Source organism: Notolepis coatsorum (genome assembly GCF_963971535.1).
Source record: "Notolepis coatsorum genome assembly, chromosome: 13".
NCBI classification, from domain to species: domain Eukaryota; kingdom Metazoa; phylum Chordata; class Actinopteri; order Aulopiformes; family Paralepididae; genus Notolepis; species Notolepis coatsorum.
The window spans coordinates 3,380,383-3,407,647 of NC_140177.1; the positions used below are offsets into that span (position 1 = coordinate 3,380,383).

The following is a 27,265-nucleotide window of genomic DNA, read 5'->3' on the forward strand; positions in this document are numbered from 1 at the left end:
TCTAAGAGCTATATATATAATTTATAGTATTGCTATCTGTCCATTCTCATTGTCACTTGAGTGCATAAACCGTGCCTTCATAATGGCTTAAAGAAAATAAAAATCCATCGGTTGGTTGTCATTTTATAGCGTCGTGAATATAAGGTTTATCACACTTTTCGTCTAGGCTTTTTCCCCGGGAGCTAGATAATAGGCTAAACGTTGGCGCCGTTATATCAAACGCCATTTCTGCTGTATATATACAAATGAAATAAAACAAACTGCGTAGCATCCGGACTATTACAGAGCATCTATGGATGAAATGGGGGCGGCGGGGAACGCCGATTAGTATTATTGATTAGCAATACAGTGTGCGTTCAGTTAGCCAATGTCAGTGATCGATCACGTTAGGTTTTTAAAACAATGTCCAATCCAGCTGTAATTTGGGGGAATAGTATCCTACCGTCAGGCCATGTGATCGCCGGCAGCATTTCTTCATTAGTCATCGGATTCTGGTAGATCGATATGTCCATTGGCTAATCATGAATCCCATTATTCCAGGCCGAAATATGCGTTCGGTAACGGGATCAAAGATGGAGGGTCTTCGTTTGGAAGCGAGGCTCATATGATCCGCCCACAGACAGTGAAAATAATTTTTTTCTCAATCCCCTCAATGATACTGCAGTGGAGCGATGACGCCCCTAAGCGGATCTGGCCGGTATTGCATGTTTCGAAAATCAAATATGTGGGTAGGTCCTGCATGTCGATCGCACACGTTAATAGCATTATAAATATGGAATAAAACAATAACAACTCGCCACGAGTTAACTCGTGGCTCTGGTCCTTAAAGTGTTAAGAAACTCACGTTTGAGGAACTGCCAAACACAGAAAGGTTGAAGGTGGGCTTCTTCAGCCCGGAGTGGGTCGTCTGGGGCCCAGAGTGGGTTCTGTCCGTCCCTGGGGGCGACCAGAGTTGGGGTAACGATGCCGTCTTAGAGACGGGTATATCTGGAGCGAGAGAGAAACAAAAACCTGTCATATCGCTGTCAAATCCATGTGAGCTCATTTGTTCCGTGTTGTTCATCATCAACAGTATCCTGAAACGCCTCAATAGTAACTGCAAACTAACTTTAAAGCTGCACAGGGTCGTTTTTTTGGGGGAGATGAAAAACCTACCGGTAACCTATGAAAAGTATGAATAAAATATGATATATCTTTAGTATTGAATACATAAAAGTGTTAGAATAGAAACGCTGGATGCCGGAGCAGAGATCTCGAGACACACAAGACGTTGGGATTATCACATGTCCCACCTCACAACGGAATCAACAGGATTCAAGTAAACAAATCAGTGAAATGCCTCTTAATTACTAGGGGTGGGCAAAATTCACAAAATTACTACTCACTGGGAACTATTCGAATACTAATAAAAAAAATTTGCTTCCATGTATGGTTTCGTTTTTACTTAATAGCGAACGTGATATAATGAAACAAGCGAGCTAGCCGGCTGCGGCCATTGCTAACAGCTACCGCTAGCGGACCAGGCTAGTGTATTTACATCAACAAAAGCATTCATTCTGAACATTACATAACTGATGCTTGAAATGTGTGAGCTTAGTGAAAACCACATGGCAAACGAACAAAACCTTGCTACAATATTAACATCTCCAGTCTCTCTTTCTTCATCTTTCTTTTTTGTTCTCCCAGCTGTAAACAGACTGTTATGCCACCTGGCTAGATAGCGAGTTGTACCCAACATGCCGTGCCGTACCTATATTCACAAACTATTTCGGTTTTCTATCATTTAAAGAAGATATTAGAATATCCTAAAACAGATAGCCGTCCTACTTGGTACGCCCACTAGCGAGTGCACACTCCCACTAGCGTGTGCACACTCCCACTAGCGTGTGCACACTGCCACTAGCGTGTGCACACTCCCACTAGCGTGTGCACACTGACTCCCACTAGCGTGTGCACTGCACACTGACTCCCACTAGCGTGTGCACTGCACACTGACTCCCACTAGCGTGTGCACACTGACTCCCACTACCTTTGTCAGAGGCGCGGGAGGAGAAGCCACTGGTGGTGGAGATGTTGTCGTCCTCGTGCTGAGACAGGTTGTCCTTGATCTCCTTGACCAGGGAGAAGCCCGTGGAGAAGGGCCCGGGCGCTGAGGAGGTGGAGGGCAGGGAGAAGAGGCCGCTGGGGGCCCCGAGGGCCGAGGAGGAGAGGTCCAGCGGGGGGAAGTGCAAGTGGGTGCGGTTGAGGGGGGGCCGCAACAGCACAGTGTCCTGGAAGTTCAGGGACGCCCTGCTGGTCGAAGGCTCTGGAGGCGGCGACGGAAGGAGAGAGAGCAAGAGTTGAGTAATAATAATAATAATAATAAACATTATTTGTATAGCACCTTTCATACAGAAACTGCAGCTGAAAGTGCTTCACAATAGAAAAAAAGACAGGCATAAAATGAGCACATAAAGTGCAGACATATAAAATCACAGTTTTTCACATTAGGATCTAACATCCCAACAGGCCACCTTGTTTATGGTTTGATTCAGTTTTAAATAGACAATAATAAAAAGAGTAAGATAAAGTAAAATAGTGCAATAGTGCAGTGCAATAAAATAGTAGAATAGAATAGATAGAATAGAATAGCCGAATAGAGTAGCACCACGGTGGCTCCAAGATGGGACTTTAACACCAGTCTATAGCCAAATACTAGTCAATTTCAGCTGTGGCTGGCAAGCTCGTGTTCCCTTTGTTTGGGAACCAGAGGCCTCACGATACGATATTATCACGATACTTAAGTCACAATACGATAGTATAGGGCTGGGCGATAAAACGATAACTATCGCGATAAATTATTTCCTCGAAATAAACATGAAACGTGGTCGCAAAGTTTCGATATATCGATTTTCCAAGCTTGGATATGAGCACACGCACTAACAACCAATCAGTGAAGGAGATGGCCGACAGCGGAAGGAGACCTCTGGGTAGAGAGGTAGGACTCAAGTAGTAAACAAGGCTGGCTAGGATAATTAGCTTGCACGGCGCTATTTTATAGTTTACGTGCCGAGTGGGTGTGTGGCGTGAATTCTGAGGCCACGGTTATAGTAGTGTGGGGTATACGGTGGACGTCGTTGCAATGTATTGGGGCGGAACGGAGTATTTTAGGGTCATATTTAGTACATTGTCATGGGATACACCGCTTGCTCTGGCTAACTGCTAACGTGCGCGGACTGATGACGACATCAACTCGAACATTTTATAATTTTATCGCGATAAAGTTTTTGGCCATATCGCCCAGCCCTACGATAGTATTGCGATTCAAAATATATTGCGATATGCTGAGTATTGCGATATTAATATTGCGATATATTTCGATTTATTACTTTTTTCAACTGCAAAGTAAAACTTTGTCAACATGTTTTATCTAATGAAATAAAATGTGCAGTCTGTTCATCTCACTTCAATAATTTTTATTGCAACAAATGGGATTTTCTCAAGCAGACAGATGTCAACACTGTAATCTGTGTTGCATGTACCTGACAAACTGAACCGTTTGTATTACAGTCATATTCCAACTTAACTGAATGCACAAATGTGCGTGGACTACTGTACTATTACAGGTATTGAAATGAACAATGCAACTTCCTTATACAAAAAAAAAAGTTATGCAGCCCCAGAGCCCTTCAGCAACTGGGGGGTTTGAAATTAATTTAGTTAATTCCCCAAAATAATTTGAATACACAAATGTGGCTGGGGGAACTGATTCACTCAGCATGAATGGACTATAGGTCAATACATTTTATTTTATTTCGATTCTAACATTTTCAAATCGATGCAGTTGAATCGTCACATTAGGATCGATGCATCGTTACACCCCTAATCGCGATACTATACTCTGTATCGATATTTCCCCCCCACCACTACTGGACGGGTCGTCCCCTCACCTGTGTTACTGGTACTGGGCTCCGGCGAGTCCCGTCCGTCCAGGGGAGGAGGCGGCCCCTCCTCGCTGCCGTTGGGGGGAGGAGGGGCCACGCTGTTCTGGTCCACTGCCCCTCCCCCTTCCGCTACATCGCTGTTCGTGAAGTATTTCTGCAGCCAGGAGGGCACGATGCTCTTCACCGTGTCCGTCACTCGACTGATCAAGCCAGGCTGCTGCCCGAGAGAGAGAGGGTGAGGGAAGGACCAAGAGAGAACGGGGAGGAGAGGTGAGGGAGGACGGATACAGCAGATAGGGCTGGGCGATATGGCCAAAAATGTTATCACGATAACATTTTTCACATCGTTCGATATCGACAATTGATATTTTTTTATTAGTATAAAAAAAGATATTATTTAAACAAAAAAAATGTATGTTTATTTTGCAGCAATTCTTTGTCGTTGCCGCCATCTTTAGTGTTACAGCCCCTCACACTCCAGTTCTCAGGCTGCAGCTGGTTTGAAAGCGAAAGTACCAAAAAAAGTGGCTGTGTGCTCCAGGGGAGTTGAACTCGTTTCTTTTCTATCTTTTGGCGCTTTTCTGGTGGACCGTGCACCGTGACTCACGACTGGAGACTAGCTCTGCTAGCACACATAACCTACTGTGTACAGACGGTTTCAAACTGTATTTTAAATTAGAAAGCAAACTAAATAAATGGACAAGAGAAAAATGTATCTCAATTTGGTCAGTATTGTCATTTGGACAAGCAAAGCCATTACTTTAAGATGCAGGCAAGAAAGACAAATCTGTCCACCGTCTCTAGTTTAAAGTTAGTAGAGGACATCAGACGTCTAGCTTGATGGAGTAGAGAATACTTGGTTTAAAGTTAGTAGAGGACATCAGACGTCTAGCTCGATTGAGCAGTGGTTCTCAAGCCTTTTCATGTCAAGGACCCCCAAATTGACACATAACAGGTCAGGGACCCCCATTTGATTCGTCTCATGGACCTCTATCTGAGAAGATCATTGTTTTTAGATGTGACTTAATCCAGAATTCCATAGTTTATAATGTATGTAGGTGGGGAGATAACAGTGGAGACAAACATTTAGTCACCAGAATAGTCATCCTTGTTTTGTCTCATTGGGCTAAACTTCTCGTGAATAAAATAGTGAAATTAAACTTGTACTAATTTAGCTGGGGACCCAGTCCTTGGAACCCACTTTGAGAAACACTTTTTTTTTTATATATATATATATATACCAACGTATTACATAAATATACAAGAATAAAGAATATCGGCGGATAGATTATTATTATTTTTTTTATTATTATCTTTTTCCCCCTCCTTTTTTCCCGATTTCTCCCATCCCACTGTTAGTCGTTATGCGAATTCCCAACCCCCTTCCTGGTTGTTGCGCACCCCCCCTACTGTTGGTCCGGGAGGCCGGAGACTCACATGTTTTCCTCCGACACATGTGCAGCCAGCCGGCAGCCAGCCTGGCAGCGCAGATTCTTACCGGGAGAGTGTAACGTGTGGAAGGTCACACTACCTTTCTCCAGATCCTACCCTCGCTGTGCAGGCGCCCCGACCGAACTGTAGGGGTCGCTGTCCACAACGCCCAGGACCCACCCATGGCTTCCCTCCCCCTAACTCAGCCAAACGAGTTAGTATAGCGATCAGCCCGAGCCAAGGCAATGCTGACTCTCCGGGAGTCGAGACCGCAGCCTCTTGCATTGGTGACGAGCACAATCTCCGCCACGCCACCTGACCGCCCGGCGGATAGATTGATATCAGAATGTTTTACCCCCCAACATGGGTATCGTCCCCAATAATCTAGTATCAGACGGGCTCTAGTAAAAAATATCTAAAAAAATAATGTAGATTAGCCTATAAAACCAGCTGTAAAAATACAATCCAGACTGATTCCTAGAGCATTTTTTAATCCCAATACAGATCCTGCCAATAGGCCTCTATCCCTCCCCGCGGGAGAGGGGGAGGAGAAATCCAATTAAGAGTCCCGTTTTATTTACAGGCATTTGCTTCAACAGTCATGTAACGACTCTCTTGATAAGCAGCAGTCAACACCAGATTGGCCGCCGGCAGTAAAAACCAAGCAATATTAAGTTTTGAGTGAGTCGGTACAGTAGCACACAAGAGAGGCCAGTCCCCGGGTGGAACGACCCGCTCAGACGCACGAGAAACTGGGTCAGGCGCGGCGTGTGCTTGTGTGCAGCACCAAGCAAAAGTGCTGGAGGTCGCTACCGAGAACACAGTTCTTATAATATAGTCTCTAGATGTAGGGCCTGGGTGTTAGAACAGTCCAGTCCAGTGTGGTGAAACCGGACTCAGATCAATTATGTCGTAGACGGATCTTCATGATCAATAATAGGTGAAACACCAGGGGAGGAAACTAACTTTTTGGCTTACCAGCCAACTGGCGAGTATCTGATTTTTTTTACCAGCCAAACAGATTTTTTACCAGACAAAAAAAATCGCTAATTGTGATAATTACTTCTTTGTATGTCAAGCCGTGTCAATGTTGTGTATGCATCTGGGTAGGCACACTGTGCCTTTAAGACAGCACGGTGGTCTTACGACAGTGCTGTGAAGTACCGTCAAGTGTTGTGGTAACGTCAGTTGGGTTGGTGTGCTGTTGTGCACAGTGCACTGGTTGAGCTAGCCCCTTTCGTGACTGCGATGTGCAAGCCAGGGGCTTTTGAGCATGAAATAAAATGTCTAACCTTACGTCGTAGTCCGGTGCTTTTTTGGAAACATTATAGTCATAACAGATACACCTAGCTGGCTGCTTTGAGCACACGGGGCTAACGTTAGCTAGCAAGCAGCTATAGCTAAAACGCTACATTACACAGAACCACAGTTCCAGTAGACTAACATTACACCTCTGTGATTTAAATGTGTCCTTAGTAACTTATACTCGAGGGTTGTACTAGGGTTGGATGCAGTTCCCCGTTGGTCAGTCTGTCTGTTTTCCATCTTCTGCTGTGTTTAACGTTCTCTGTTTGCGAGTGCTCCTGATGGCTAGCCTAGTACCGCGGGACTTTTATTATTATATGTCCGCGGGTTGGCCAGTACTGCGCAAACGTTTATTAAACATTATATGTCCGCGGGTGGTCTTGTGCAGTGCTCTCGTGGCACTGTCAACTAAAGCGAACACTCAGAAGACGCGCACCGTTTGCCAGTGCAGTGATTGCAGAATGTTTTATTTTTTTGTATACTCGCCAGCAGGGGAGGAAACAAACTTTTTGGCTTACCAGCCAACTGGCGGGCATCTGATTTTTTTTAGCAGCCAAACGTAAAAAATACCAGCATTTGGCCAGTAAAGTGGCCTAATTTCCTCCCCTGTGAAACACGTATACAAACAAGGTAGATTAATAAATGAGCTTGGCTGGAAGGAGTGCTCTCATCCTGGCCAGTTGGGAGACACCGGGGTGGAGAAGGGGGGGTTAGGAGACATGGTCCTAGGTGTGAGATTAGAGCTGCCGCGATTACCGCATTACCGCGGTATCGCTGTTACATCACGCCCACCGCAAGAGTAGGCTGAATACCGCATCACTGCTGTTTTTTTTTTTATAATAATAAAGTACCCTTCTCTCGTTGGGCTTGCGGCTCTGCAGATATACCCTACTCCTCTATCGAGGTTCCAAGCGACCCTATTGGGTACCAGAAAAGTCATGTGAAACATTGCAGACCACTGATTGGTCAGAAGAGAGACGCGTCACACGATGGATCGTCTTGCAGTGCTTTTACTTCCTGAATCTCAGCCATTGATCAGAGCTCACAACACGGCTAATATACGTTAGCTCCCACCGGAGACCGGAGTGGATTACCGACGTACCGTCGCTCCTCAGGGAACGAGGCATAATGATTTTACTGCAACGAAATGTTATAATAAAAGCCCTTCGTTCTATACACTTGTCTGATTGAAAACTTTATTAACAGACCGCAGAATGGGTACAACTCTGCACGCTCTGAGCAAAGAAAGGAACTGAGATATGAATTGAGTAACGCTTGCCTTGCTATGGTCCGGTAAATACGAACGTGTAACTATATAACGTAATGCCACAAAACGAATGCCTTTGTAATCATAAGTAGTAACGTTATAATAATAATAAGAAGAAGAAAGGGTCGGGGGGTAACCGGCGGGCGAGGCGCTACCACCCCTGCCCGCGACACAGAGGGGATACTTCGAATCCGTGTTTCACTTTTAACGAATGCGTGCTTGCCGAATCCCAAACAATATTCATGCTGCAAAGTCATCCTCTAAAGATAGACATTTAGACTAGAGGCAGGCTATATGCTATAAAGAGTAGACTACAAAAAAAATGCATTCAAACTTTTTTTGTGTGTGCGGTAATAACCGCAGCGGTAGGAAATATTTCGCAAATTTGTGCGGTAAGGAAAACATCAATACCGCGGCAGCTCTATGTGAGATGTCAAGCCATCGTTAGGACAAAAAGGGATTCCTCCACAATTGGAACGAGGGGAATCAGGATCTAAATCACTCAGGCCTTGTCCAGACTTTTTCGTTTATTTAAAAAAGGTTTCCGTAAAAACGAAATAGTCTCAAGAAATAAGTGGGTGCCACAAATTTACAAAATAAATGTCTTTTCCCGTTTTAGATGTCGCTCTTTTTTTTCTGACACCCCCCGACCGAAAGTGTTATCGTTGTCCGTTATCGTCCTGTTCTGTAATTTTTGAGCCGACGCTTGTTTCCAACGGATAGGAGAGACACCGTGGAGCAAATGCAGCTTCATAGGCAGCCGGTGATGAGGAGGAGCTGCTGATTTTAAATCGACAGGAGAGAGATAGAGAGCGTCAAAGCCGTAACTTATATAATATAATAGCCCCGTGGTGCGGTCGGAGGCAGCTGTTGTATTAAATACATTTATTGATGTTTAACTTGTCCCCGTGTCCAGTCCTTTCGACTAGCAAACGTTGTCTGTATTTAACGTTACCTCAGGATACCACTGTCTTATTGTAGCAAAAGTTGTCTGTATTTAATGTTACCTCAGGATACCACTGTCTATTGTATTTAGTTGGTTGGCTATTTAGCTAATGTTGATAGCATTGAATACAGCTACAGCTCAACACCAGCCATGGGAATACTATTTACTAAATTATGGAGGCTTTTTAAATCATCAAGGTAAGAGAGGATTTGTCATGATCAACTGAAGGCGTATGCTATGGAACAGTATGTGCTTGGCTACTACTTGGGTTTTCAGAAAAAGGCCCACTATGTGACGCTAATCTCTAGCTAGTAACGTGTATTTCATCACAGTAGCCTCCCGGTGTTTAACAAACACTTCTAGCCAGGACATATCTGGACATATGACATATGTGTATCATGTTTCTTTTTTTGTTGGCTGGGTTTGCATGCGGATTAAGGGAGATGTCAATCTGTCGTCGACGGTGGTAGTACAGGCGCAGTACATTTAGCTGTAAAAGCCTGATCAAGCTCAATAGCTTCTGTAACACGAACGCAACTACTCTGTACATGCCATTGTTGTGATGTTTGGCTGAGTTTGCACATGCGGGTTAAGGGAGAGGTGGGCTATCGCGTAATCGGTTCAGGAAAAGACTAGTATCGCTTGTAAAGACAGTGACGCAAGGGGAGCGTCTTCAGAATTTCCCACTCTGGGACCCGGTCTCAGAAAATAGCGTCTTAATGCTCCCAGAAACGCAGTTCTGTGTGGATGAAAGGTGCATACGATCAAATACTTTGACTGATACGACCGAAATCGGTTTAGTCTGGACATGGCCTCAGATTCACTTGGGTTCCAGACCGATACATTAACTACACTTTAATGTCCTTGGACGACATCAAGGCACGCTCACTGCGATTTACCACGCAGCAAACCTGTGGTGTGGAAGATGGAGGGGTGAAAAAGCTAGCAGTAGCTAGTATGCAGTTAAAGAAGAAAAAATACTGAATTAAAAAGGAACAATAGATACAAACAAGTGTCATTCGTATTCTGTGCATACAGACCGACTCATAATGGTAGAGATTTGCTAGTGAGATCTAAAATAATCCATCTTCCGTCAGAGTCTCGCAAAGTTGTATGAATTATATATATTCAGTATTTATTTCAATGAGAATTGAAACACCCCTTTTATTACCTTTCTCTTCACATTTTTTTTTTTTAAGTCCACACTGCACACTGAAGAACTCCTTTTTGTCTCCATGTGACCTTATGACACCTTATGTGTGACTTATTATGTGGTTCTTCTTCAGACATTCTTACATTCCCCACGATGCTCTTTCATTTTGGGGATTCAAACTTTATTCTTGAAGTGATCAAACTTTGCCATCAGCAATCAAAGCTTTCCATGGCTTGGATCTGGATGCATTTCTCCCTTGTGGATCTGGATGTAAATCAAAAGAACTACAACTCAACGTAGGAAACAGGATGGGGTCTTGGCAATCCCCGATTTTAAGTTGTACTTCTGGTCCTTTTCGCTGAGACCCCTGATAAGCTGGTTTGACCCTGAAATTGCTGTGTCTTGGCGCTCCTTAGTAGCAGCAGCGGTCTCACCACAAAGACTACAGGATGTAGTATACTCCAATATCCCTATATCAAAATGCCAATTAGGATATGGACCGATCATATCCCACGTAATTCAAACATGGTGTAACGTACAGAGGTCTTATGCCGTCAAATGCACCTCGACTCTCCAATTTTTCATAACCAACAACTACTTGTTGGGCACAAACCTGTTAATATTTCTCAATGGGAGGAGGAGGAGGAGAGTTCATACTCTGGGGGATATATATGATAAAAACGGCCATTGAGCGTTTCAGGACCTAGATTTTTATGATCTCCCCAGCTAATCATTCTTCCTCTACGTGCAACTAAGGTCAGTGCTCAAGGGTCATGGGGTGCCGTGGGCTCAAACTAGGGGTGGGGGGAAAAATCGATACGTAGTAGTATCGCGATACTTTGCATGGCATACTGTATATCGATACAGGGACACCAAGTATCGATATTTAATTATTCATTAAACTTTTTTTTTTGTATAAGGAAGTTGCATTGTTCATTTCAATACCTGTAATAGTACAGTAGTCCACACACACGTGCATTCAGTTAAGTTGGAATCAGGGTTTCCGTTAGAAAAAATTGTTGCCGGTCTCCGTGAACTGTAAGATTTCAATCTACCGGACAAATGAGATTAATTCCGGTCATAGTTTATTGAGCTTTAAAACAATTGATAGGCAGGCTATATAAAGAATGTCATCCTCAAGGCATGTAGATTTATAATATTATTAGTAAAAACTAGGCTACTTTTGCGTATACAGTCATTAATATATTCCAAATAAAATAAGTCCCTCGATACTCCGTGCTGCTGCTGACTTGAAATAAAATAGACCGCGTATGTGGGCAGTCGGTCCGACACTAAACAGCAGTCTGTTATAATCACATTTTTATGAGCTAACGAATTCCGTTATATTGGACATTTGTATTAATTATATCAAGCGAAGAACTGAGAAATTTTGCAGAGAGAGACGGCAACATTATCGTGGGTTTGCGTGATGTATATCTCCACCTCCCAACGACTTGGTGCTGGTCATAATGTCCGGTGAAGACAACTCCCTCCAAGCACAACTTGACCACCCAAACCGTACCAAAACAGGCCAAAATTAAATAGCCCATGCGACGAACGATTCATTACATTCGTTTCATCGTTGCTCCACCAAGCAGCCGGTCCAACAATGAAAGCTGTTATCAGCGCGAGCCGGCCGCAGTTAGTTTGCAAGAAGCATCCAGCTGCAGACCCGCAGAGCAGCTTTCCAGGTCTGGGGACCGCACTGTGCCAGCAAAGCTGGTGGGTTCTGTGGGTCTGCAGCTGCATGCCTTCCGCAAATCCAGCAGCAAGCTCTCGCTGATCGAAGCAACGACAACAAACGCAATGATTGTTTCGTTCATCGCATAGGCCACCCAACTCCAGCCCATCCAAATACAATTCAAATAATCAAACTGTGCCCAGAGGAAACTATTTTCACCGGACACTATGACCGGAGAGATTAAATATGTCGGACTTCAACAGATTTTGCCGGTCAAATACCGGTAATTACCGGCTAACGGAAACGCTGGTTGGAATATGACTGTAATACAAACAGTTCAGTTTGTCAGGTACATGCAATACAGATTACAGTGTTTACATCAGTCTGCTAGAGAAAATACCATGTTCTGCAATAAAAACTGATTGAAGTGGATCTGTATGTAACTCTCCCTCATGGATCTGGATGTAACTCTCCCTCATGGATCTGGATGTAACTCTCCATTAGGGGTGGACGGTATAAACGGTGGACGGTATAAATTTGCGCTACGGTATGGATTTTCACTATACCTTGTGACCGGTAGACTAGAGCAGATAGTCACAGCAGTAGCAATGACGTTAACGTTACTCGACGATTCACTCAACGTTTGCAGCGGTCGTTGCATAGTGTTTAATTGTACCGAGTTTTTCTCCACTTGCTAACTATCAGTAGCTAGCCAGCTAGATAACGTTAGACAATGCCTCATGTATTAAACTAAAGTGAATAGTTGACTGGGTCATTTTAAACAGTAACGTTAGCTAGGTAGCTAACGTTAGCTTACGGAACAACGATAGCTAGTTAGCCAACGATAGCAAACACCTGCGAAAACGAATGCCAAACTGTATGATATCAGACGTTGATATCAGGAGCTATCAGTAGCTAGATAACATTGGACAACGCGCCTCATGCATTAAACTAAAGTGAATAGTTGACTGGGCGATTTTGTTTAATGCTTGTTATGTTGAAAGAGGAGCCCTTATTATTTAATATCGCAATAGAACCATTGGCCATTGCTCTCAGATCAAATCCTAACATAACTGGTATTCATAGGTTTGGCATCGAACAGAAGACTTCACTTTATGCGGATGACTTGCTTTTATATGTATCGAATCTCTCTGTCTCTATTCCAGCTGCCCTTGATGTTTTCAGTTCATTCGGTGCAATATCAGGATATAAACTAAACTTAGATAAAAGTGAGCTATTCCCTCTGAATGCTGAAGGTCGAAATTACCCCTTACATACTTTGCCCTTTAAAATTTCCCCACTTGGCTTCACATATCTTGGCATTCGTTTCACAGACAAATTTAAGGATTTATTTAAATCTAACTTCTCCCCTTTGTTAAGCAAACTGCATAAAGACTTTGAACGATGGTCGCTATTACCCCTGTCCTTAACGGCACGAGTCAACTCAGTTAAAATGAACTCCCTGCCAAAATTCTCATACCTTTTTCAATGTTTACCCATCTTTCTCACACAAGCATTCTTCCAGAAAATTGACAGTTTGGTGTCGCAGTTCATCTGGAATAGGAGAGTCCCTAGGCTCGGTAAAGCCCTCCTACAAAGACCAAAGCCTCTGGGAGGGATGGCTCTGCCCAATTTTAAATTCTATTATTGGGCAGCCAACTTTAGAGCACTACAACATTGGGCAAGGTTTGAAGACACACCTTCATCCCCTGTATGGTTGCTTTTGGAATCCTCTTCTTCCAGCCCTGCCTCACTGGCTGCTCTGGCTCACGCACCTCTACCTTTTCCCACCTCTCCCTACTCTAAAAATATCATTGTCAAATCAACACTCAGGATATGGAACCAGTTCAGACGACATTTTTGTTTACAATCTTTTTCTTTACTAGCTCCAATTACAGCTAACCCTGTTTTCCCCCCCTCTGTGATGGATAGAGCTTTTCTCTCCTGGTCCCCTCTTGGTATTAGAACGTTCAGTGATTTATATATAGAAAATATTTTTGCATCATTTGAACAACTGTCTGACAAGTTCTCTCTTTCGAGGTCACATTTCTTCAGATACTTGCAAGTCCGCAGTTTTGTACGTAATATCAACCCACAGTTCCCCAAACTCCCAGAAGCCACTCCTATTGACACTTTACTAAAGCCTACACTGGTCACAAAGGGTATTATATCTGTCCTGTATGGCTTGATTTCCTCACTGCGTCCTACCTCATTAGAAAAGATCAGGAGGAGGACCTGGGTGAGGACATCACAGAAAACCTGTGGGAGGATATTCTACACCGGGTCCACTCCTCTTCAATTTGTGCCAGGCACGGACTGATCCAATGTAAAATTGTTCACACTTTACTAAAGTCAGGCTAGCCAAGATCTATGGCAACATTGATCCCACCTGTGACAGATGCCACCGTGCCCCTGCTACACATAGTCACATGTTTTGGTCCTGCCCTTCCCTGCATAACTTTTGGTCTGAAATATTTGAAACTATCTCAAATAGTATTGAGATCCCAATAAGCCCGACTGCCATAACTGCTTGCTTTGGTGTCTCTATCTCCCCTACTACTCTGTCTCTGCCACGATATAAAGCTGACCTGGTGGCATTTGTTACTCTCCTGGCTAGACGTCTCATTTTACTGCATTGGAAGTCACCCACTCCTCCATCTCACTCTATGTGGCTCAGGGATATTTTGCACTTCCTTAAGATGGAGAAAATAAGGTGTGTCATAAGGGGTTCTACAGCTAGATTTCATAAAACATGGGGCCGTTTCTTTACCTATGTTGGGGAACAAGGCTCAATCGACCCCCCATAAATAATGCTCACTCCTAACCTAGCACAGTCCAGTTGAGTGACCTATCTACTTGTGCAAATGTAACCGATGTCTACCTTCTCATTTAAAGGAAAACTCCAACATTTTGGGAAATTCGCTTATTTAACATCTTCCCTGGAGTTAGACAAGAAGATGCATACCTTTTTTGTCTCTGTGCGTGCATTTAGCTTAGGGAACAGTCGCTCTGTTAGCGTAGCTTAGCTTCATCACTGGAAGTGGGGGAGGGTTTGAGCCTGACGTTCCCTACAGTGCCCTACAGTCACGAAATACACTCCAAATACAACTCCAAAACGTTCCTGTAAACATGTAGTGACCTATGTATTTACCACGTGGAGAAATTAAAAATAATTGAATTAGACAATTATGTTTTCTAAGCAGATATACTCTGAACAATTTTTTGCCGAACGACTCCTCTCTGAGCAGTCAGTGATTTCTACGTGAAGCCGTGTTTGTTTACATTCTCATTCATTCAAAGGATCCGAACCGATTGAAGTTTATGGATACCATGACTTAAAATCCTCTTACCTTGACGATTAAAAGCCTCCCCAATTTAGAAAACAGTAATCCAATGGCTGGTATTGATATACTACCAACTACTGCACGCTAACGGAGCTAACCGGACACTCAAGCAGATAACGAGAGCAATGACTTCCTTTCTGGGGGGTTTCAAAATAAAAGAGCGACGTCTATAGCAGCGGAATACGTTTATTTTGTACATTATCTAACGTTAACACGAACCTAAACTAACGTTACAACTAACCTAAAGTTAGTTTAGGTTCGTGTTAACGTTAGATAATGTACAAAATAAACGTATTCCGCTGCTATAGACGTAAAGGTGTTTCAATATTGTTATTGCTTTGGTTGTTTTGTTGTTACCTGTTGATATAGTAATGTGCCTATTGTTTTTTCCTATTATTTCCTAATCATTAGAATGGTGTCTTTATGGCAATAACAACTACCGGTATAGACGGAACAACCAAAGTAAAGATACAGCATTTAGATTTTTGGGACGGTTTACATTCACTTTGGGACGGTTACAATTGTATTTTGGGACGGTGCTGAAAAAAGTTAGTCTGGAGCCCTGCCGTAATATATACTGTTACCGTCTACGCTTCAAATTATACGGTGATATAAATTTTAGAGCATACCGTCCAGCCCTACTCTCCATCATGGGTCTGGATGTAACTCTCCATCATGGATCTGGATGCAATTCTCCCTCGTGGATCTGGATGCAATTCTCCCTCATGGATCTGGATGCAATTCTCCCTCATGGATCTGGATGTAACTCTCCCTCATGGATCTGGATGTAATTCTCCATCATGGATCTGGATGTAATTCTCCATCATGGATCTGGATGTAACCCTCCCTCGTGGATCTGGATGTAACCCTCCCTCGTGGATCTGGATGTAACCCTCCCTCGTGGATCTGGATGTAATTCTCCCTCATGGATCTGGATGTAATTCTCCCTCATGGATCTGGATGTAATTCTCCCTCATGGATCTGGATGTAATTCTCCCTCATGGATCTGGATGTAACTCATGGATCTGGATGTACCGGTAACTCTCCCTCATGGATCTGGATTAGGGTTGCAAATTGTAAGCATGTTCCTTACTCGATCATTGATAACGTTAACGATCCATTAATCGATCAATTGTAACTAAAAATACCCAATTTACCCAACAATAACAAAGGTATGTTTCCTCAATCAAAAAGTTTATTTCCACAGCAGCGACATTTGGGGATATCACTTGTCTTGTGATCCCCTCCGGCTGTTTACACCTAGGAGTGGATCACAACATAGCAATCGGTGGAAGATTTGGTGCCTCGGAGCTATTATTTCCCGTATGGTAGCCATGCCCATTATACAAGAGTAATTGCGATCGCCATGGGATCGACAGGGATTTATTCATTTTGGAGTACTTTCTGACTGAGGTATGGTCTATCTTAGGTAACCTGCTGGTATTTTTTTTTTACGTAAAACATGCTTCTGTACCGATCAGTGTCGTAGTTCACCGGACGTAAAACTTGCTTTTGGTAACGATCACAGTTTTGAGTTAAAACGACCCCCCCCCTTGATGGTTGTTAAGACACATATGTACATGGTATATACCTTTGATTTGGGAGTATTTGGAGCTTCAGGCAATCAACCAGAACGATTTGGGCTTATTGCATAATGTGTCATATCTCGCGATTTATGGAAAAATACTATTTATTTTGGAAATGGGGCAATGTTTAGCGTGTAACAAACTACAGTGTGTAGAAATTAACTGATTAGTCAGTAATGGACTATGAACAATGCCTGTCAAATGAGCCATACTATTGTCTCCATAGCTATACAGAACACAAGATGGGTCTGCAAACATCGCTAAAATGGTTAATAACGCTGGCGCCAGGCGGTACAGATGGGGAAAGTCAGTGGCCACCAAAGAGTTAAAAATGGTTCATTTTGATAATTTTATTAGCATCAATACTTTTAGAATAGCCTGATGCTGTATTTCCGATGAGTTGAGTGGATGCATGACCAGAGCACTAGCTCTAATAATATGTGACCAGGCAGCGTGAACACTTTAGGCAACCAACCTGAATTGCTCCGATTGGCCGAGCGCGCGCATGCGCATGAGCCGCGACGCGCTCCTCGGAGGCAGGAATACTAAACTCCCCCTTAAGCTCCAGAGAGAGGCTGAAAACCCGCAGTTCTTGCCCGACTGATGGGAGCCGAATCCCGGATCCGATTTTTCTAATGATGAATACCCCCAAAACATGGAGGTCCCGAACGCATGCAAGTATTGATTGCGCCGTAACGAATCGTTAAAAAAATATACCGTTAACTGGAATATGTTGTGCCTTTACACATATGTTGGATTATGTAATTGGTTGCCTAAAGTGTTCACGCAACCAGGCACAGATAATAGGGTCATGTTAAGCAAGCTGCAATTTTCTTTTTCTTACCTATAAAATAAGCCATCACTTGTACAGATCGGGCAGATACTTTTCAATCTATGTCTTATGAACCATGACACTAACACAATACCTATTTGAGAGCCAGAAGGGCTGAAAAGAACTGAGACATTATCTTATCCAGCATAATAAACTACTCTACCCAGAAATCAGTGCAATTATACTGTAACCCCCCTTCCCACGTAACACCTCAGAGTCTGAGGGGAGCCATTCTGGCTTTGGTTAGTACAAAAGAGGTAAAAACTAATATAAAAAATATATTATACACAAAATGCAAAAATGAGGTAAGAAAATGTAGTGCAAAGTAAAAAAGCGTTTGCTTAATGTGAATAGATTCAAGATATGTATTCGTCACATACATACACAAGACATGTAGTGAAATGAAGGTGGCCATGCCCGCCTTGGTTGTGCAAAAAAAAATAGACATGATAGAAAAGTACTAAGATAAAATACAATGCAAATAAATATGGCCTACTGTAACGGTGTGCTAAAGAGTTCACATGCCTATATTAAGCATAATTGCTGGTGCACATAACAATTGCAGCTTCTGCTTAATGTGAATAGACTCATACATGTGCAAATTAATATGGCCTAGTGTAAGGGAACTCTCTGATCTTGTCGAAGAGGTAGTTTTGTCTGGCATAATAACATAGTTATACTCTCTGTTTAGCTTTTGTCTCTTGGTTGGTGCTGGGCATGTGATGTCTTGGGCTTTATCATCACAGAACTCTCTGATCTTGTGTAAGAGGTAGTTTTGTCTGGCAGAGTAAGTCATAAACAGAGTTATACTCCGTTTAGCTTCGTCTCTTGGTTGGTGCTGGGCATGTGATGTATTGGGCTTTATCATCACAGAACTCTCTGATCTTGTGGAAGAGGTAGTTGTCTGGATAGTCACACACAGCCTGGCGTAGGTGTAGGGCCTAAAAGAATTGACAATATCTCCATTTCAACCATTTTCTGAATAGCGCAACGTTTTGGGGGTTTCAGGATAATCGTGATCGCCTTAACAAGTCAGGATAGACTGCGCCGGGTCACATATAATAATAATATATTTGATTTGTAGGGCACTTTATAGTTGTGGAGCAAATCCCAAAGCGCTACATTGTAAAAGAACATAAAAGCTAGCAAGAGTAAAAAAAAAAAGTTTAATAATCGATTATGTTCTGTCACTGCATCAATGCAGAAGAATTGTCCACGTCCGCATCGTGATGCATTTTAGAATCGAGAAATGTCCAGACCCCTAATTGGTGTAGCTCCCCTTGATGCGTGAGGTGGTTGTGCCTCAGAGTGGGATATGGCACGCTGGCTCAAGCAGGTGGTTGTGCCTCAGAGTGGGACATGGCACGCTGGCTCAAGCAGGTGGTTGTGCCTCAGAGTGGGATATGGCACGCTGGCTCAAGCAGGTGGTTGTGCCTCAGAGTGGGACATGGCACGCTGGCTCAAGCAGGTGGTTGTGCCTCAGAGTGGGATATGGCACGCTGGCTCAAGCAGGTGGTTGTGCCTCAGAGTGGGATATGGCACGCTGGCTCAAGCAGGTGGTTGTGCCTCAGAGTGGGATATGGCACGCTGGCTCAAGCAGGTGGTTGTGCCTCAGAGTGGGATATGGCACGCTGGCTCAAGCAGGTGGTTGTGCCTCAGAGTGGGACATGGCACGCTGGCTCAAGCAGGTGGTTGTGCCTCAGAGTGGGACATGGCACGCTGGCTGAGGCAGGTGCATCATTTGCCGAAATCCTTCGCCGGTGTCAACCATGCCGTTTGATAAATGCGCAGACTGACTTGGGTTCTTTTTTCTAGGGCCGTCACGATTACCATCTGCTGTGTGTCGCAGCTTCACTAGAAATTATCATTGAATAATGGAAGCTTCCTTCCTCTTGCAGTGAGTAAATGAGAGCTGTGGGGTAGACACTGTGTAGGTTAACTGAAAGTTTGTATAATGTCGTTGTTTGAGAAGAGAACAGATTCTCAAAATTAATGTTGGATTCCCTTTTCTATAAGGTATTTCATATGTTGGGAGGTTTCTGGAGGGGTAAAAATATAAAATAAAAACTAAGAAAACAAAGCATTGGAATAGTGATCGAAGCCTCAAAGGCAACGGGGTCAGTCCTACTACTCACATGACAAATGTTCAACTTTAAGTTCAAGTCAAAAGCTCCTAAGGTTATAATAACTGCCAAAACATGAGACACCTTCACATCCCCTCGCTGCGTTACTCCTATCTGGCTCACGGTGAGCTAGCTAGCCTGTGGCAGCTTTCACCTCCTGATAACAGCTGCGCGGGGCCTGTTGCCTTCTGCTTATCTGTGAGACACACCGATCGGCCGGCCGGCCCACACTTCAACCTGTCCGCAGCTCCACAATTCACACCGTTTCCACCAGACTGAGACCACTGACTGGCTGATTAAAACTACAGCTTCTATGGGTTCAGTCTGTGGGTTTACTTAGCACTACGTAGACCCGATGTGATTATAAGGATTTAAGGGTGCCCCATTTCTCCCATGGATTGGACAGGGTCACGGGACTAAGCAACCGGGCCAGAGTGTCATGCATGTGTCATTGTTCTCCCAGGAAGCACTCGTATTGGGTTGAAACTAGATACACATTGGTTCCTGGTATACCAGGTAAAAAAAAAGTGATCAGCATTTGAGAAAAAAAAATGACAAAATACAGTGAGCACAGGCGACTAGAAAGCATTATTGGAATTCCCCAATCTCATATTTATTAGGGGGATGCACCGAATGGGAAATTCTTGGCCGAAACCGAATACAGGAAACAGTTGGGGCGAAAACCGAATGCCGAAAATGATTAATATAAATACATAATGTATTTTTTTCCCAGCTACCTGATTATGGCTAAACTTAAATAATATTAATAATCACTATTATGGGTCCATAAAACATTTATTCAGCACTTTTGAATACATACATTAATTCCAGACTGACTGCTGAAGGATTGTACAATTTAAACATTTTCTCTTTGCATACAACAAAATGTGCATTAAAGTCAAGTGCATTTACTTTTCTCTGTAGGATAACTACAACAAAGTGCATTCATAACAAAGCCACTGTGCTTTAAAACTGCATAAAGATCTGCATAAAGACACACGCAAGACTACTACAAGGTAAGAAAACTGTATTTTCCCAGTCTCCAAAATCACAGCCGACTCGACACATGAAAATTCCTCCACACACCGTAAATCAACTTGCCGGCTCTTTCCACAGCAAAACTGTAGGCAAGGCACCCTGGTCTAGAAATGCAGGCTTCAATCCAAGTTGTTTAGTCTATCTGTTCAGTACTGCTCAGCACTGTTTCAAGATGCACAAATGTTCTAGAATGTTTGGTTATGACATCATACGGTGACATCAGAAACGTTCTAGAATGTTTGGTTATGACATCATCACAAATGTTCTAGAATGTTTGATTATGACATCATACTGTGACATCACAAATGTTCTATGACAAATAAGACGGTTCAATGACTTTATCTAAATCCAATCAATATTTATTCCTAATGCCGTTTCAATGTAAGGTTATAAAAATAAACATATAAACATTCATATAATACAATAACCTAAATACCGTAATTCCTCTAATAGTAACCGGTATTCAATTAAAAACCGGGTCTCTATTAATGACCGGGTGCACTGTTGAGCTAAGCAATTATAAGCCGGCCTCCTAATACAAGCCGGGTTTCATGTATATTAGAGGTATTACGGTATTTCCCTCAACGGATTTACCATAGGCAATATATTTTGTTATTGTTGTTATATGCTGGCCTGGCTGTGCAGTAAATACCATATAATGGTATGGTGTTAATGTTTACCAAGAGAGTAAGCCTACCTCAGAATTGTATAAAACGAAGTTATTATTATTATTATTATTATTATTATTATTATACCAGTATTGTGATTGCACTATTTTACTTTATTTTACTTTTTTTGACCACCTGTAATTGCACTGTTTACTACCGTATTTCATACAGTACTTGGTTTCAATAAATGAACCCAGTACATTTTACTGGGTTCAAACTGACACAAAATGTTGATTTATTCATTATGATTTGTTTGAAAATTAGAAATATAGGCCTCTCTCTTATACATGCCTCCTCCTAATACAAGCCTGGTATCCGCTACAGTTGAAACAAATACAAGCCGGGGTTACTATTAGAGGAATTACGGTATATAGCTTTGGCTCCTCTACAGAAGGTTTAATTATTTTGTTTGCACTAAGTTAAACCTTATTTTTTTACCAAATAAATGAGAAGCATGTTTAAAACCCATTTAGACCTAAAACGCCTGCATATACACACAAATGTGTTTCCCGGTTTCAATGGGTTAAATCAGCAATGCCTCCCCTCTTGCTGTACCAAAATATCTCCTAGCTCTAACCGTCACTGTCAAAATAATGTGCCTGATGTCAAATGGCCTCATTCTTTCAGCTTTTGCATGACTAGGTCCTTGAGAATAACTGAAAAGTTGGATTCTTTTTAGGCTATATATCTTATGTTGATGTATGGTATTTTTGGAGTATTAATTAATAAAAAAAATTAATCATAAACCGAACCGAAAACCTAAAACCGTGATACGAACCGAACCGTCGATTTTGTGAACCGTTCCACCCCTACTAGTAACAGACACAATATTTCACTGGGAATAGATTCCCTGAGATCCATATATGTCCCTAGATACCAAGAACATGCAAATGGCCTTGTAGAAGTGGAGCAATCCATTTACCATATATTTTTTAGCCTATGAGCAGGGTTAGCAGGGCACAAAATTAACTTCGACTCACCGGCCAGTGGCGGGTAGATAGAAAAATTCTACCCGCCAAGCATATTTCTTACCGGCCAAAAAAATATACGCATTTTTGTGCCATTATATAATTTTTTTTCTGTACATTTCAAGTAGATAAGCTATTACGTTGAAGAATAGACACTTAAGAGGCCAGAGTTAAATTTGTACTCTCTCTCTCTCTCTCTGAAGTGACTTCTCGCTATCTGTAAACAGCTCCACTGTCTGTGTGTATACTTAGTAGCCTCCAGATGCAGCCAGGATTCTCCGGCACTGCAGCTGGACCCTATTGGTATACTGTGCTTTGGTCAAATCACATTCAGCATGCCCTCAGCTCGAATACGCATCGAATCAATGTTATAAGACATTGATATCAGGAGCCATCTGTAGCTACTGCTAGCCGGCTAGATAACGTTAAGACAACGCCTCAGTGAACTATTTAGTTTACTGGGACATATAGAGCTAACGTGAGCCAACGTTGCCTACCGAGCGAACGGAGGTATCATGCACTCGACTATTGCTGGAGAATTTGTTGATATCAGCAGCTATCAGTAGCTAGCCAGCTAGATACCGTTAGACAACGCCTCGTGTATTAAACTAAAGTGAATAGTTTACTGGGCCATTTTGTTTAAATGCTTCAGTTCAGTGATGTTGAAAGAGGAGCTGCACTCTTGCTATCTTCGGAGCGAATGAGAGGATGGTGACAAGACAGGTCTGTGAGGGGGAGGGGAGATGAGAGCACTGCGAGCAGTGTGTGCATCAACAACTTGCTGTAGGAGGAGAGAAGACAGCGAGTAATCGATCACTAGTACATCATGCGATCAATCGATCTGGATTTTTTTTAATTTTACTGCCCATCCCTACTTCACACACGGGCGTTTCACGTGCTGTTGTTTTCTGTTGGTCTTCACATCTCGCATGCTGATCTCGCGCGAATCCAGCTGCCGGAGCTGTGCTTGTGCGTAAATGAGACTTGCCACAGGATTTTCAAAATAAGAGTATCGATATGAACCAACCTTTTTTACGTTGCATCGATCCTATTGGATCATTGATAATATGATTGATATATCGATCTGGATCGATGTATCGTCCCACCCCTAATAAATATCTGTAAGGTTATTGCACAGCAAACCAAAATTAGTGAGCGGTAAGGTCCAGGAGAGGTAGTGCTTGGCAAACGGAATTTGTCACTCAAATTTAATTTATCTCCGGCACCCTTTCCGGCCACAGCACGTCACTACTCACTCCACATTGCTACCCAGAGGTGTAAGCTGCTTTCCTCCAGAGCACAGATCTGGCCCATTCATGCATCCACATGCAATGACTACCACTCTACATTAAAACCACTCACTCATGTTAACACTGGTGTGATGATGAATATACCGGTACACATGAGTCTTCAAAACCTAGGATCACGATAACTGGGTCAACAAGCCTGTCCTCACATTATTCTCAGAGACAACCAGCCAGACATGTCAATTGCAAAGACAAATAGGATGAAAATGTTGCCACGCATCAGACTATAAGGCCTACTGATCCGAGTGTGGGATAAACCGGAATATAGACACCATTAGACAGCTGATGCTCGTAAAAGTATAAGCAAAGCATAATGGCAGATGAACATAATTCCCATCTATCATATTTGATCAAAAACATCATGCCTGTTGGATAGGGTTGCCGCTGGGATGTAGGGCTGTCAAAAAAGCATATTCGATTGTAAAAATGTATATTAGAACTTAGAAGTTTGAATTGTGTTTTTTATTAAAAAAGAAATGTCAACAGCCACGGCGGTCTCCCTCTCGACTTCTTGCATGTGTCTGAACACACTGCATGATGGACAGGAGAGACGCGACAGCTATATCATGGGATATCACTACACCCTTTATGTTCACACTAACACTTACATTCACACTAGGCTGGTAAAGATATGCCCCCTAAAATGTCTAAACGGAAGTACAGACTACAGGCTTTCCGGTTTCGACAAAACAATTATAGAAACGTGTGAAAAATATTTCCTCATTTAAGCCACTGCAACGGCTTTGTCTGAAGAATTCACTACATGACCGGGATGTTCTAGCTTGTTTGCCGACAGGATTCGGGAAAAGTTTGGTCCGTTTGAAGGCAGCTTCCAGGGGAAGTACATAGGAAATTCTACCCCATAAGACACTTTCGGCAGTAGTTCTTTACCAGGCTTTATTTCACAGAGATAAAACTGGGAACGAGGAATTGTCTATTGGCTCGGCAGCCTAGCATTCGTGTGACATCATGTCCGGAATCAACCAGGAAATAGCTCACGGCTAATACAGGCCTGTACAGTGCGAGATATATATCGCACGTGCTACAGCAACAGCGGTCTGTGAGATGGATGGATTTACTTCAGTAGCACTGGTGCGATAGGGATTCGGTTCATATAGATACTCTTATTTTGAAAATCCTGTAGCGGGTCTCATTTCTGCCCACGCGCAGCTCCAGCTAGGCTCCGAAAGCTAGCAACGTTCAGGTGCATATGATAATCTTATTTTGAAAAAACTCTTGTGACAACTCGACGAGTCATATCCGCCCTATCCGTGCGCCTTCTGCAAGCAGAGCAGCGCGTTGGTCGGTTGCTGCGTTAACACAGCAGTGCGCCTACACGTCCCGAAATAAGTCCGTGGTGGTTTTTTTTTCTCGCAACGGGTCAAATGCATCTACATGCTTTGCACCGTCGCCATTCCTTTATGCGCACATCGCCCGAAATTAACGTTTATGTACCATTACAATCACTACAACGTTAGCAAGCTAACAAGCTAATCCTGATCACAGGCAGAGCCAGCAGACACAGTGTGGACTGGGAAATGGGGGCACTCTCTTAGAGCCATATGAAATCCGCGATCACGGAATCGCGGACGGAATCGCGGAATTGAGCAATAAAAATGGAATTACCTGTTAAACGTGGAATATTGCAGAATTTGCCATAATTTGGACTGTAATTCCGTTTTCGGGATAACGGTGGAACGTTTGGTGCAAAGCAAACATGACCGGGACGCTAAAGCGTGTTACACCGCCCGCGTCACTTCCACACTGCTTCACAACAACACAGTGCGTGTAGCTGCTCCGGTATTAACAGCATCCAAAAAGCTACGAAATACCACACTAAACCCTAAATTCAGAGCAGAGCAGTATCCGAATGATTTTTATGCCTCCGGCGATAAGTTGTTTTGTAAATATTGTCAACATACTGTGATTGGACCCGCAAAAATACGTGCGATGATCATTTGGTCTCGAAAGGGCATGTCAAAAACAAGGGGAAACACCGTGCTTCCCAAAACACTATAGATGGAAATGATAGCTTCTAGAAGTTCTAGCTAAATCTGGTGCACCCATCCATTTGTTTAATGCAAACGATTGTCATTATACACTGCCCTTTATAATCTAAATAAACTTAAATAGCTATGAAACGTTACAGTACATAGGACTATAGATGGAAATGATAGCTTCTTGCTAAATCTGGTGCACTCATCCATTTGTTTAATGCAAACGATTGTCATTATACACTGCCCTTTATAATCTAAATAAACTTAAATAGCTATGAAACGTTACAGTACATAGGACTATAGATGGAAATTATAGCTTCTTGCTAAATCTGGTGCACTCATCCATTTGTTTAATGCAAACGATTGTCATTATACACTGCCCTTTACAATCTAAATAAACTTAAATAGCTATGAAACGTTACAGTACATAGGACTATAGATGGAAATGATAGCTTCTTGCTAAATCTAGTGCACCCATCCATTTGTTTAATGCAAACGATTGTCATTATACACCGTCCTTTATAATCGAAATAAACTAAACTAAAGGTGCCTAAATTATGCATTACTATATTTCATCACAATATAATAGATATAGCTAGGTTACTGACGTTGTCATTGTGATAATGTCAGTAGTAGCTAGCTGTATCTATTGTTTACACTTGAAATATGTATTTTTATTTTGTCACAATATTAATTGAAAAATATTGTGTAAAATTGAACTGTGTTTCTGAGTTGCAGCACTTAAAAACATTAAAAAAGACTGTTATATCTTATTGAATTGTGGACATTTATTCATTCCCACTTATTAGACACAATTTCTGATGGTAAAATGAGCGTAAAAAGCAAAATACAGAATTCTGCAATATTAAAACGGAAAAAACGGAATTTGGGAAAAAATAAAATGGAATTTGGAAAATAATAAAACGGATTTCATATGGCTCTACACTCTCTCCCCTTCCCTGTGTGTGTGCGTGCGTGCGTTTGGAAAGATGATGAAGTCACTAGTCAGGACAGGAGTATATTATAGTAAACTGAGGATGGACAGATAATGTTGATATTCAAATAAACAAGTTTCGAGAGGAGTGGAAGTTTGAAGACAGACTAGACTACAATATGATGCGGGGGTGGTGAGTTGAAACAGTGTGTGTGAATGAATGAATGAATGAAAACTTTATTTAACAGATTGCAGAATGGGTACAGTACAGTACGGCTCAATACACACAATTGTTAAGGGGATGCAGACCTGAGAAAGACGTTTGTCTTGTTTACATCAGGGTCCCCCATTGTGTGTGTGTGTGTGTGTCCCAACCGACCCCACTTCTATGTTTCAATAAATTATTTGCATTTAAAACTATTAACGCTGACTCATTCCTTCAGTCCACTCAAAATTATGCTAATATTCCTTATGTTGTTTATGATATTAATTGAAAATAGCATATGAGAGTATCATAGTAATAATAACACATGGCGATATACTAAATGACAGCCAAACATGGCACTGCAACTAAATAACACAAATACAATAGGCACATTTGTGACTGTTACAAATATAACACGTTTTATACTTGTGCTACAAGATTTTGGCCTGTGCTACAAAACTATCAACCTCTGTAGCACCAGTGCTATGTGCAAAAAAAGTTAACGTACAGCCCTGTATAGTTGTTGTCATCGTCGCAAATTGATAATCACAAGATAC

General features: G+C 42.4%; 1 protein-coding gene across 3 annotated transcripts in view; it reads right to left on the minus strand.

Moving 5' to 3' along the window:
* The window catches only part of nup153 (nucleoporin 153), a 66,929-nt gene that overhangs the window by 32,850 nt on the left and 6,814 nt on the right, over window positions 1-27,265 (minus strand). For 2 of the 3 annotated variants that reach the window (XM_084327180.1, XM_084327178.1), the window contains exons 2-4: window positions 3,930-4,140; window positions 2,030-2,305; window positions 845-987 (exon numbers count right to left, since the gene is read on the minus strand). In XM_084327180.1, coding sequence (XP_084183306.1) covers window positions 845-987; window positions 2,030-2,305; window positions 3,930-4,140 — 630 coding nt within the window. The remainder of the gene's footprint in view (window positions 1-844; window positions 988-2,029; window positions 2,306-3,929; window positions 4,141-27,265) is intronic. The other variant, XM_084327179.1, reaches the window with a different exon arrangement.